The sequence below is a fragment of the Diorhabda sublineata genome, chromosome 6, assembly GCF_026230105.1.
Source record: "Diorhabda sublineata isolate icDioSubl1.1 chromosome 6, icDioSubl1.1, whole genome shotgun sequence".
NCBI classification, from domain to species: domain Eukaryota; kingdom Metazoa; phylum Arthropoda; class Insecta; order Coleoptera; family Chrysomelidae; genus Diorhabda; species Diorhabda sublineata.
In genome coordinates, this window is record NC_079479.1 from 27,055,688 (window position 1) to 27,069,997 (window position 14,310).

At 33.8% G+C, this 14,310-nt stretch overlaps 1 protein-coding gene across 1 annotated transcript in view; it reads left to right on the top strand.

Moving 5' to 3' along the window:
• The first annotated feature begins 3,078 nt into the window (after positions 1 to 3,078).
• LOC130445275 (uncharacterized) overlaps positions 3,079 to 14,310 on the top strand; it is a 136,750-nt gene continuing 125,518 nt past the window's right edge. Inside the window, exons 1-2 of the mRNA XM_056780837.1 lie at positions 3,079 to 3,566; positions 13,625 to 13,823. Of these exons, the coding sequence (XP_056636815.1) occupies positions 3,284 to 3,566; positions 13,625 to 13,823 (482 nt within the window). The 5' untranslated portion in view covers positions 3,079 to 3,283. The remainder of the gene's footprint in view (positions 3,567 to 13,624; positions 13,824 to 14,310) is intronic.

Consider the following 14,310-nt stretch of genomic DNA (forward strand, 5'->3'; position numbering starts at 1 on the left):
ACTTCACGACTTCCATTAAATGCTTTGTGCTACTCAAATAATCACGTTCGTGATTATCTTCCCAAAGCGCTTCTGCAAAATTTTCAAAGATTTAGTAGCCCTAATTCCATTGGCAACAGGAAATTTTATGCAGAATCATTGCTCAACTTTTTTTCTCATAAGAAATATCGCCAGACAAACTATTCTTACTGTAAACAAATAGCTGACAGTCACACATATGGAGCTCAAACTTCTCATCAAACAAATTTAGAAAAAAATAATGATTCGATTTACATGCGCACTTTAAATTCACTAGTTATGATCAAATTTCATCAGACCACCTATAAGAGGCATTGAAAATATAGCAATACAAGAAAAAAGACAAGAAATAATGGAGGTAATTGGAGTAAGTCTTCTTTCATCACCGTCATTGTGCTTTCTTCCACCTCTATAATTTTGATTTTTTTAATTGTCTGCATTTTCTCATAGGATATACCAACCTACTCGTATTCTCTTCGTACGGCCCAATTAACTATTTAAAATCTTATAAATTGCTTTCAACACGTAAGCTTACATTTATCGCGCTCTCTATTTGTGAAGAACTTATGTTACGTGGCCTGGATAATAGATAAACATAAGCTTAACAGAAACAAATTGGCAATGTTAACAGTAGTTATATTTTGTTTAAATACCTTATGCAAGTTATCTTAGAGCGGGCTCCAAATAGTATATAAAGGTATAAATTATACTCAAGGAAAGTTGTTTCCATAAATATTAGTCTGGTAGTTGCGAACATCCGCTTCGCTAAGTTATTGTTTAATAGGGCATTCATTTATTTAAATGCTTTTCTTCGCATTAATAAAATGTGTTTTCTTGTGGATTTATTGCTCGTTCTTGTTTACACACTAAATATGTCTTAGTTAAGTATAAAAATAATATACTTAATGACATTAGAAAAGATAATTTAGCAACTTTAATTTTTTTGATAAGGTGTCGGTCAATAACAGAACAAAGGATTATGTTAGGTTAGTACGATCAACCTCGATCTAGATTGGTCGTGGTTCAATCGGAGGTATGAGGTCCATTATATTACCTTTTACTTTCCATGCTTAAAACTCAGTTATTCCTTCCATCTTTCTCAATCTTATAGCTCATATTTAAGCATCCAACACGAAATAAAGTTTTTGAATTCCTTTCCTTCTTATTCTGTATATTTTTTCGAGGCAATCTATTGTGTCGTACCATTGCATTAGACGTCGTTTCTCGTTTAGGTCAAGGCACGGGCAGAGCAGATGCTCGATCGTCATCTCTTCTCCGTTACCTTCTTTGCAATTATTGTCCGTGGCCACTCTTCATTTCTATAGTCTGTACCAACACTATAATTTCTAGTAATTACTCCAATGGTCTTCTAGATTGAGTGTTTTGTGAATCTTTATGAAGCTCTCTTCATTGATACTCAGCTAAATAGCTCTGTATATCCATATGTCCCGATTGATTCTGATTTCTGTCTCAATGGAATATCTCAACTATCAATAGTAACACTGTTACTTCCTCTTCGGCTTTATCCCCCATTGCACTACTGTTAGCAAGCCTATCTGCCTTAGAGGTCCTTTCCACTTCATAATATCCAGGTTCCGGTAAGGTGCCTTGCGAAAGCCCATTACAACTTTTGATTTTGTCGTTTTAAGACTGCTTTGCTTTTGCTAAAATTCACAACTTTCTCTTGTCAGTCTAGCAGCTTTCTCTATTAACGCATAGTCAGGAGAATATCATATATCTCGGCATCAACAAAAGGTGGTGGTCAAATTTTTTTTTGGTACTTGTTGCAAGGCAGCTTCAGCTTCGTAAGTCATTTGCGCCCATTTACCACGATGCGTTCGGAAAGAAATCAGATTATATACTAACTGATTGGCTAATAAACAAGCGTCTATTTATACATAACGGATTTCTCGATAATTCTGATTCTAGAAACAAATAAAAAATAATCTAACCTCTAAAACATCTGCCATTGGTCCAAAACTTATTCCAGCTTATCGAAAGCACGCCTGCGTTTTCGCGAGAAGAATGGGGATCTGTACTGCTATTAGATGAGACCAGAATATGCCTCCATGGTAGCGAGCGAAGAAGTTAAGTGTACCGAAGACCAAGAGAGTAAATTATTGCTTTAAACAGCGGAGTGCTTATGGAGGTGGTTCCAATATGATTTGGGGTGCAATTTCTGTATTCATTGGTTAGGTTAGGTTAGGTTCAAAGGCTGATATATCGAGGAGATTTTAGCAATTTATCTAGTACCTTACGTCGACTACATTGAAGACGAATTTACTTTTATGCGCGGCAATGCAAGGCCGCACACCGCTAGAATAGTCCAAGATTACATTGCAAAAGTCGGTCTTCAGGTTATGGAGAGGCCAATATACAATAGTAACCAAAAACTGATAGAACATTTAAGGGCTTAACTGAAAAGAAGGATTTGAGTTAGACTTTCTACCCCAAACTCGATCCCACAGGTTATTGTTGCTGTAGAAAAAGAGTGGCTTAACATCTGACAAGAAACAAAAGCTAACTTGATTAGATCTATGCCTAATCGTATGAGAGATATTGTTAGAGCAAGAGGAAGTCACACATATTATTAAGAAATCAAGTGTTAAGTTTGAAATTGTCAATGACCCTAGGAATGTTAATAATAAAAGAGGTTAATTTGATAATTGAATTAATTTCACTATGTCAAACGTAGGAGATCGATATTAAAGCATATCAAATTGTCTTTTAAACAGCATATATTTTTTTTTGATCTGATGAATAATTGAAAAAAAATATAGTTAAAGTCAAGTTTACAGTGCGGATTACTATGTATATAATAAAATAAATTTGTAATCAGAGCTGATGACTTTTCAAGTTATACGTATATTTTCTTTGGGAAAACTTGTGCAATAAAACTTCAAAAACATCTAATGTTATGTTTTGATTCAAGGTGACTTTACATTGTTCTGCAATTTTTACGTTCCATATAGCAGAAATCGATTGTGGAGCCTTTACGCGCGCGAGACATGCGGCTCCAGCATATCTGCTAGATTTCAGGTTTTCAGTATTTCAGCCCTCAGTTCGTGTGCGTTTATTGTCCTCATCGCTTCACCCCGTTCCCTTTATGGTGTCCAATTCGACGAACATGCTTTGGTCGATTGGTGCGTCTCCAGAAGTGATTGTAGATAGTGCTAACGCTTATTTACTTTTTATTTTATTGAATTTATATGTGAAATGCAATAAAAATGCTTAAATAATCCAATAGTTTCAAAAAACTGTGATAATGAATAACTCTATAATAATAATATTCTTCGGGGTTTGTTTTTTGGATATCGTTTTTAATTTCTCTTTGAATCCCGCGGGTCATAGTCAAAACGGTGATCCGGCACCAGGTCGTTCGCCAGGTCCTCCAATTTTTGACAACGCGGTTAATGAATTGGATAGTTTGAGTAACGAATGTCGTTTAGAAGGTATAGTGAAAGAACAGGGAGAACAATTGGTTAACCTGACATTGTCTCATGAACTTTTTGAAACTAATGTATTGGTTCCTGATATCACTTATCAAGGTAAGTTAAAGTAACAGAATATCTCATAGATAGGTCACAACTAATTGATATGAAATTTTATTAGACATTAAACGTGTAAAAATTCATATATCTCAAATTAACGGTTGAAACTTGAAAAAACTGAAATCTTCATGGTTTTTAATTGTCTATATATAGATTTTTTTTCTTTGGTGTGGTATAAAAGATATCGTGTATGCTCCGTCGATAACTACAAAAGAGTTCGGAATGCATTTTGAACTCTTTCACTGCAAGAAATTCGAAACGCAACTCAGCACGAGTTTCTAAGAAGGGTCTATAAATGTTTGGAAGTTGGGGGCAACCATTTCGAACAATTACTTTAGTTTTGTTCTTCTTCTCTTAGTGTAGTGATTTTAGATATTTTTCAATTGACTAAAGTATTTTAATTTTTGATTCGTTAACTTTTGTTATTCGTTGTTCGCACATCGGCAGGTGACAATTAAAAACCATGAAAATTTCAGTTTTTTGAAGTTTCTATAAAAACCGTTAATTTGAGATATATGAAATTACTGACGAGGTCCACTTAATTTAAAGCAGACTATCCAATGGTAAAGAGAAAATGGGAGTTGCCATTTGTAAAATTAAGATTTCGAAGTTTCTAGATAGCTAAGTTCGGTACCATTTTCTGAACATCCTATATAAATTTTTGTCAAGATTTTCACAGATTTTGAAAGCTGTAGGTGTTATGTGTCCAAATCCCAAAAATATTAGACCTGACTCATTTAAACTTGGAAGTATAATTTTTTTAGTGGAAGGCTGCATGTGTCCAAAAATTTCGAAAATGTAAAATAATTAAAAAATGGTTGACCTTAGGCATACTATGTTTTATATAAAGTTATATTGAAATGTCGCGTAGATTCCAAAAATGTAATAAAAACCATAGCATTCCGTTTAAAATAACGAAGTTTGGGTCTAATTCTAGTATAATCGGAAGTTTCAGAAAACTGAAAACCTATGCAGGCAAATTTTCAGAACTAGTCCCAGTACTTTCCCATATGCATATCAATTCAGCTCGTCATGTAGGACCCTGAACAATATTTCAATATTTATCTCCATAAAAAAGTAATTCAAAGGTAAGGTGACTATTCGTATTATTTTTAACAGTAGGCTACTGGTTTTTTAATGGTTAGTTTATTAGACCTTGAAATGTATAGTATTTTCTACAATCAAATAAGGGTCTTTCACTTCCTATATATATATATATATATATATATATATATATATATATATATATATATATATATATATATATATATATATAGTTTAAAGAGAAATTTGAGTTTTATAGAATTTATTTGATTTCAAAACAGGGTATATTGTATCATTGTTGGATTTAAAATTTTAAAATGATGGCGCTGTTGAATTTTAAACTCAAATCAACTAAATAATATACATTATTTTAATACATAAATACATATAATACATTTTATTTATTACTAGATAACATCTAGTTCGCTATCGCTACTATTTTAATAATTAACAGGATTTTAACGGGTTCTAATATATTTATATTTGTGACAATACATCTATATAAATTTCTTTCACGTGTTGAATACAGTTTCTACAGTTTTCAGCGGTTACATTTTCAACTTCCGTGTTCATCAACTCGATTATATTTCCATTTAAAGTAGGTGTATTATTGTGAGCACGTAAATTAGATTTTAATTTATATCATATCAACTCCATCGGATTAAAAATACAAGAATATGGTGGAAGCTGAATTACTTCGTGACTTGCTTCTCTTACAACTTTGTCACAATCGTATTCCTTTGAAAAATTATTACTCTTTTGACGACTATGGTAGAATTATACATCACAATACAGAATCCGTAATATTTTAGGCTACCATAAACATACATTCTGGTATTCATCCTTCACCTGCATGTAGAATAGTTATTGTTTTATCTTTATTAGACGGAGTTTTTGTGTAACATTTTCTTGAACCATTAACTCATCTTTTACTGGATGTCTTACCAAGGCTCATCTAGGTAGATTATCGTTCTGTTTTCCGAAATAATTATTTCGAGACATATTATTGGTACAAGCGCTTTGTCTATTATGAATGACACTTTTTCTATTCTTTAAAAAAAACAACCCAAACAATGTAGAATATGCCACAAAGTTGTAGTGTACCAATTCATCTTTCTGGAACAGTCTCGGTCAAAGCAACATGCTGGTACTTTTTGTATTCCATACATTTTATAAAAAATGCCGTGATATGAGCTTTCTGGAAAGAAATCAATGTACTTTGTTACACCATTGTCTTCACGCGTTTTTCTTTGCCTCGCTTAAGTAAACACTTTCAACTATCATTTCTAGCTCAACGGACAAACGTTTGTGCCGTTTGGTAGACATTTTAGTACATACTATCTAATTTTATAATGCACATTGTTTCATGGCTCGAAATGAACTGACACAGGCAAAAGCTATGGGCGTATTCAGGAGAAAAAGAAGAACGTTTTCATTAAGATATCATGGTTAACAGGGCCAATACAACGAAAATATGTTGAGGGACTACATCTGGAGTTTAGTGAAACAAAGTATGGAAGAAAATGTATTAGGGTCCATTTTTTGAACTTTTGTGATTTGATATGGTATAAAAAGCGAATGAAAAATTATACCAACATAAATTAATTTATTTTATTTTTTTCATAAACCAAAAAGGGTTCAAAAAACTGTCAATTTTCTAAAATAATGATAAACCATTCTCTTTATATATTTTTTTGTTTAAATTATCAATAAATAAAGAAAAATGAACTGGCTAATTGGAAGGAACTCCACTCTGTCTCTACATAATCAGCTTATGCTTCATAAGCAGATACTTAAACGTATCAATCAATCTTAAAATTCCAAAACAAAGAACTCAGGAATATAGTAGATGCCCATTGGTACAACCACATTCTAAATAAAGACTTGTAAATGGACACTGCTGACTAGACCATTAAGAAATTAGCCAAGAATCACAAAGAAAGACTCCATAATCATGTCAATGTTGGGGCTAACCAGCTCCTTGATTTAGAAAGAATACTTAAGAGAAGCCCTCCGAGTAAGTTCAGTGTTTTAGTGTAAAAGTGAAGCTTATGTGTGTCCGTTAAGTTTAGTGCAATCTATTCTACAGAACCTGAGGAACGCTGAGGAGTATACCTAATTTTAAGATTTCAAACTCTACTAAATCAAAGTAGAACTTAATTGCTCATTGGTCATTGTTGACCAGATTGTAATACCTTAAATACCTTTATGGGTGTTCAATTTAAAAACAATATTGATACTCGTAAATAATCGATATTCCATACTATCAAAGTCAAAATTCGTGTAAAATTTCTTCTTTAATCTATTTTTACAGTTAAAGTGGGGAGGAAATTTGCAATAGACTCTACTTCAAAAAGTTTAAGTCGCATCCGTAAAGATGATGCGTTATTTTACATGAAATTTTTCCATGAGAACTCTTACTGGTATATAATAAAATCCGTGGACATATAGAGGGAAAGCAGGAAAACAAATATTTTATTGTTGTCATAACTCACTACAGCAATTATACCTTTTATGAATTCGCACGATACATTGTGCCTAATAATAAATTTATTCTATTCGACTACTCAATTTATATTTGTACATTACACTTTCCATTTCAATTCAAAGTATAACAATCAAAACAAACGTTTTGAACTGAAATTGTTTTGTGTTAACATTGAAACGTTTTGCGTTGTCCCCTATTTAGTATTGAAAAATTCAATCGAACTTATTTGAATTTCCATACACATTATTCAGTGGTGGAACCAAAAAATAATATTCGCATCATATTGTATTTAATGTCGTTACGGTTTACACAACTTTAACCCCAACGGAGCGAGTAAAAAGCTAAAAATAACTTGATTAAATATCGATTCGTGCGAAATACCAAAAGAAGCGAATTTCTATTAGTTTTGTGCAGAAAACAAAACAACATTTATTTTAATAAATTGTCCTAGAAAGTAAACTTTGTCGTGATTAGACTCAATTTTCAAGTGTAGTGGGTTTCATTGTCAATTATATCGTTAATAGGAAGACACTTTAAGGCGAACATTTACGAAAGAACAACAAAATAACTTATTATAGGAAACGTTTCCTCATTAAACACTTTAAAGTTTTACTTATGATACTGTACAGTTATTATTGCCACAAAAAACATTTTTCATAAAGATGATTTATTGAGACAATAATTAAATTCTGTGGTTTTTATTCATATTACAAATCAATGTTTCACAGGATGTTTCCATAAAAGGGACCCCGTCATACTGAAAAATGATTGGAGTTTGTTTAATACTACTACAACTAATACTGGCAGACTCTCAAAGATGACGCTAGTTACATGGTTCGTACCAAGTAGTCTTGAATATAAATTTTTTAAGGGTAAATTCATTGAGTAAAATTTGAAGTGAACTTCATTCATCATTCAATTTTTCGCTGAAAAATAATCTCAGTAGAATTCAATATTATATACAGTTTTACTATTATTTCAACGTCACTGATTATTATTAATATTATAATGCCAAAGACTTATGCAATACTCAGCATTGAGCTGGTACCCAACCTGGACACGAAGTGTCAAAAGGTATAAGCTAAGTTCAGGTATGAAACTTGCGCTTTATGTGTCAAGTATTTTCTTCTGTATGTCGACGAAGTTGTTATTTGATAATCTCAGTTTTGCGATCGTGTAGGGTCTTATGCATGACATCGGTTGGTGACATAATAACTAGGATGTTTTCCAAATTTTCACTGTGTCTTCACATTTGCTCAATCTCGTTTGCGAGATCCGCGTAATTGGCCAATCTCTTCTGGTGTTTGTTGAGAGTGTTGTGAGTGTTCAGTATGGCTGCATCGACGGGAAGAAATCAATTGACTATTCCATCAACCACCACAATGTCAGGTCTGTTATTCGTCACCTGTCTATTGGTGATAATGGACCTATTGTAATAGAGTCTAAAATTGTAATTTTCGAGAACCTTGAACACTAGAACACTATGTACATTTCTATTACACTAAGACTCACAATTAAACTGTCAGAATCGCGTTTCGATAACCAAGATGTCGTCTTCAGATATTTAAGGAAAACAGTTTATCTTCAGTATCTGAAGACGAACTCACACAGTGTAATTGTGAGAGTTAGTGTATTCAGTATAGTTGTTAGTGCTGATATCTAGATCTTGGATATCCAACATGAAGCCCTTGGCCTTTGGAAACAGGGTTTTGCTAATAAGCCATCTATTTGAAGTTTCTTTATCCACATGCGGCTGGTTGCAGTCGTGATTATGTCTACTGTGTAATGTCTTTTGTGACCATTGCTACAAAACTGTCTTCTACTCTCTTTTCTGGTTAATTTTCTGATAGTGGATGAGAGAGAGAGGGAGAGAGAGAAATGCTTTATTGTCACAAAATTGTTACAATTTGTAGACAAAAACTTGAAAAACTAAAAAATAAACATAAAAATAACTAAACAAATAATATCGAAATACAGAAGAAAACCACAATGAGTAACAAAATTATGTTAATAACTTCGAGTAGTGCTTGTTGTTTATCACTGATCATGTTAACCTTTTAGCTATGTTCTATTTCCAAAAGAGTACGTTAAAACAGGAGCACTATAGGTGTTGATTGCCTGCAATTAATTCGCACTTCATATGTGATTGTACTGAGTTTTGATCCTGGATTCTAGCTTTTGTCTGCTTGTGGTCCAATAGCCTAGGTTGCTTGAATCCCAGATATTTGTAGATTTCTTCATTTTCCATTGCCTCTACAATATATTCGTTTTGTACTATCACATTTCCCTTCATGCGAATGCATTTTTCGAAATGTAGAGTCTTGTACTTAGACGGTCCATACTCATTTTGTGTATTAGTGAAGACTCAATGTGTTATATCGGGAAGGTTTTGCTTTGATGCTCTTTAGCCGCTTATAGCTTGATATTATCCATGTAGAGAAGATGAGAGATGGCGCAGTTGGAGTTTCTGTTAGCTTTGATGTTATAACAGGAACTTCGTATCAGCGAGCATGGTGGATAGGATTAATAGCAAGGCAGAACCACAACGGGCTGAAGAAGTCTCCTTGATATATTCCTCCATAGGTATTTCGTACAAAACAATAAGCATATGTAGGTTTGTTGCCATGCTTTCATATTTGTAGTAGGGTAGTTTTGGCGGACTTTGTAAATCTGCAAGATCTCCACAAGCCAGATACAGTATCAAAGGTTATCTCATATAGAGTGGAGAAGCAGGTGATAGGTCTGTACTGAATGAAGTCATGTGTCTAAGAGTTCCACATGAGTGGAACCAACTATTTGAAACGTCTTCTGGGTTGTGTAAGGGGTGGATGAATAGTTAGCTAACTCCTTGTGCACGCTTAAGAATTTCTTATACCAGAAGTTTTGAATATTATCAACTCTTGGTGCTCTCAAATTATTGTCGGTATATCGGACTACGTCAATGATTTCCTTTAGTATGATACGCTTTTCGTTAGTTACCATAAAGTCAGCCTTTCTCTTATGGTTTTGGCCATTGGCCATAATACTTTCCAACCTCTATTCCTATAGTTGGTCGGTTTCCTGTAGGATAATATGTGGTTGGTATGGAAAATATTACTCTGTTACTTCTCTCTGTGCATTTATTGTAAGTTTATAAATGTTTGAATGTTTTCAACTTCAGCAGTTCAAGATATGGTATGTGATCAGAAAATAACAGATGGATAAACAAAATTATTGATTGTAGTTCTCGGTGTAAATAATATACACAATCCTTAGTCGTATCCATTTCTCTGAATTTTCTACTTTTTTGTCGATTTCCATAGAGTAAACATTACTTAATATCAAAATGTACCTATAGTGAAAAAAATTTCAAACTTTGAAATATGGAATTTTGTGTCATCATTTTTTCTAGTTCTCTTTGCATAAATAATGCAAATGTTATAGTGACTTTCTTTCATGAACTCAAATATTTCTCTGGCTTTTTGTAGGTCGTTACAGACGAAAAGAATTAATTATATTGCTAAGGTTTAATTTATATTTATCCAGAAGATACTGTCTGTCTAAATAAATTCACAAATTAGAAGCTAAAGTAATAACTTCTTGAGCTCACCCCCGTCTGTTCATTAAATTTGTACACTTTCCAGATCGATAAAGAACAGAGGTAGAAAATGACGTCACAGCTGAAGTGGTACAAGGTGGGTTTGTCGACCTTTTACCCTATAAAACAATATAATTTAAATTTATTTTCTATACGTTTGAAAAATCTTGTATTAGAGGCTCGTGATGATGGCAATATGTCGATAATCAGGTAACACGGCCTGTAATTTAAAATGTATTAGCCGAGGAAATTGAGGAAATGGAAGCATATCTATCAAACTAGCTACCGCTATTATCAGTTCGATCCATATCCAAGTGTGATATAGTTCGGAACATATGATGTGACCGATGGAAATCAATTCTTCCTTGATATTGATAGTTCACTACGAACCACATGACTGCATTCTATTAATCTTAGGGGTAAAACCTGAAATAAAAAATTTAATTTATTATTGAATTTGTTTAATTCAATAATGGTATCACAATCCCATTTCTCTAAAAATTTATGAGGGTGGTTCAAATAACAAGCGGAATATTTTATTATCAAGTTAGTTTTTCCAGTTAGTCTCCGCAAGCTTTCGGATGCGAATCGCAGTCGACCAAGTACTTCTTTCAAGGAACCAAATAGATAATGGTCGTAAGGTGACAATTAGAGACTATAAAGAGGCTATTACAGTGTTTCCGCATCCAATTCGGTCAACGTTTTAATCGTAAGCCGAGTATGCGGTCTTGCAGACATTACGGATTGCAATATCGCGTCGTTTTGATCTGTACACAGGTTTCACCTTGTTTTTTAGGAAGTTACTTTAAATACTGTGCGGTCACAGTCAGATATTCAGTGAGAAAATCAACCGCAATTACTTCTATCATCTACTAAAAGACGGTACCCAACACCATCCCCGCTGACAGCGTATTCTGGCGCATCTTCTTCTATTTTCCTCTACTTCATGGATGCGCGTTTACTCTTCTGGTGTATACAAGTCTCGTCTGCGGTGAATATTCGGTGCAATGAATTTTGTCCTTTCTTTTTTTCCCCTTCTCTGAAGCAGCGTGCAAATTTCCCAGTGTGTGAATTTCTGCTCACAATTCAGAAGTCTCTGCACCCAGTTGGTTGAAATTTTGCGGGAACCAATTATCTTCTCAATATTACTTAAACTGATGCTCAATTCTTTAGCCTTGTCGCGTACAGTATTCAGATTGAGTTTTTCTACAGCGCTGACTGTAACACTTGTTCTGGGGCATCAAGCATGTGGCAAGTTTGCCACCATTTCTTGGCATTTTTCGAAAGTGCAACACCATTCAGAGATGCACTCAACCCCCAATCGCTCGAGTAATTTCGAGAAATTGGACCAAAAAAACAAAAAAAGGATGCATTGTGCAACAGACACTGGTACATCCTTCTCTCATACAGCTATAAGTACACTAAAAACCATAGATACGCGGTCCCGGCTATTATCTACGATCATTCAAAGACCAGTCTTGCATTCAGTATAGCCACATTTATGACAATCAATTATTTGGGCGTTTATTTGAAAATTCCGGTGTTTATTTCAACCAACCTCATACAAAGTACATTCTAACAAATAGTAAATTTTCCATAGAAGGGATCTAGACACTCGGATTCAATTTGTTGCAGCTGAATTCCAATTAAAAAGTGGTTACACACATGCTATATTTTTTAATACATGGTGGCAAGATAAAAATCCACGGCATGACGATAGTGACAAACTTTTAAAGTGACAAATCTATGATGACATTATTCTCTATCATAATGGGATGACAATGGGATAATTCCTCATAAAAAACCTGATAAGAGAGCCGCTACCACGTTCTATTTATACTACTACACTGTTTGAAAGTTTTTGCCACAATACGAGCGATTTTTATATTTATATTCCAAGCACACATACATACACCCATTCTCTTCAACAATTTGGATAAATTCCCATCGTCTTTTTAGTTCTATTTGTTTTTGAGGATATTCCAAAGATGTAAAGTAGCAGTAGGAAACTGCGTTTTGACTTATCTGTCCAAATGATCACTTTCATTCTATCCAATTCTTTTAAATACTCTGCACAGTTCCGAGGAACGTTTGGAATCGTTGTCATGATGGTAGATAAATTTTTTGCTGATCAGGCGATAGCTACATTTGCATTTAATATTATTTTAAAGCCTTTCTTTGAAATTCCTCCAATTTTCACCAGGTCTCTAATCACCTTTCCTCCAAAACATCGTCATACCAACACCGAGGTTCCATCGTATTCCATCTGGCCTCAAAAAAAGCTTCAATCATCACTCCATAAAACTTTTCTTGCGCCCATTTATTATGTTTTTTAGCTGCAACCTCTTAATTTTATTTTGGCTTTTTTTCGCCATCACCCGTTCCAAAAAGACCAGCTCCTCTCAATCTTATTTTCACTGTAGAAGTACTCAAAGGCAAATCCGAAGATTCATTGATCTCAGCTGCTATCTTTGGACCCATGAGCCGTCGATCATGTTTACAGATCGATACGATACATTTATCTTCAGCAGTTGTCGTTTTTCGAGGCCGCCCTGAACGTTTTCTATCGCCAAAGCTTCTGGTGGATGCATATTTTTTCACGTTGTAGTTTTTAGGTAATTCTCGGTATTTTTAATTAGGTGGTAATTGTGCGGTTACTACTAGACTATAAAGTCTAGTCGATTAATGCACGAGTTTTAACCATTCATTCCTTTGTTTTACCCATTTCAAAACTTCTGGGCAAAAAAGAGTCTTTTGCAAATTAAAGTATAAGATATTCTACCTTCTTAAATCTTTGACCTCGTCTAAAAAGTATGCAGGTCGAGTACTTTCTAGAAGAGTTGCATATGAAATTTTAGTCATCGTACATCTCGTGTCTTGAAGTGTTAGGACTTACTTAAGGTTTAGTGTATATGCAACATAACTAAATCCTATTTTTTGTTTCAGTTATTTTGAAAAAATATATAACAAGTTCAATAGACTTCATAATAAGTTCATCATTTGATGGAGATCCCTTCGGAGAGTTTTCAACGTATCAAGATTGCGGACCTCATATAGTAAAAAGTGGGCTCACGTCCGAAATTCTTTACTTGAATTGGACATTTCATCCTAAGAAAGAGAACAACAAATCGAATGTTACATTTATGTAAGTATATGTCAAAATATTTCAAAAATAATAGGATAAGTAGAATTTATGTAAAGACAGAAAGTATTAAAATAGACGGTTCCTTCATCTGTCTTCTGCCTTTTGCTATCCATATCTCCTCATTATGAATGCGTTTAGTCAACTGTCCGAAATAGAAGAGATCTACATAGGTATCGAAAAAGCACGGCTGGAAGAGCATCTCCACAATAAAGAGCCACGACAGCATCGGTATTAAAATAGGCAATATATAGTTGGAAAATGTATATATGTTTGAGACATATCATTTCCTCGGGGAAAGAAAACCAAAAGGTGGAAGTAACGAGAAAAATAAAGCTGACGTGGGTCGCCTTTGAAAAGCAGGCACATATATTTAAAGATTCTATGAATTTAAAGTTGAAAATATATTACTTCTGCATTCAACCTGTTGCCTTTTGTAGGATCGAAATAGACTAAGATCATGCGTAGCGCAAGTAACAAGTGGAATAGA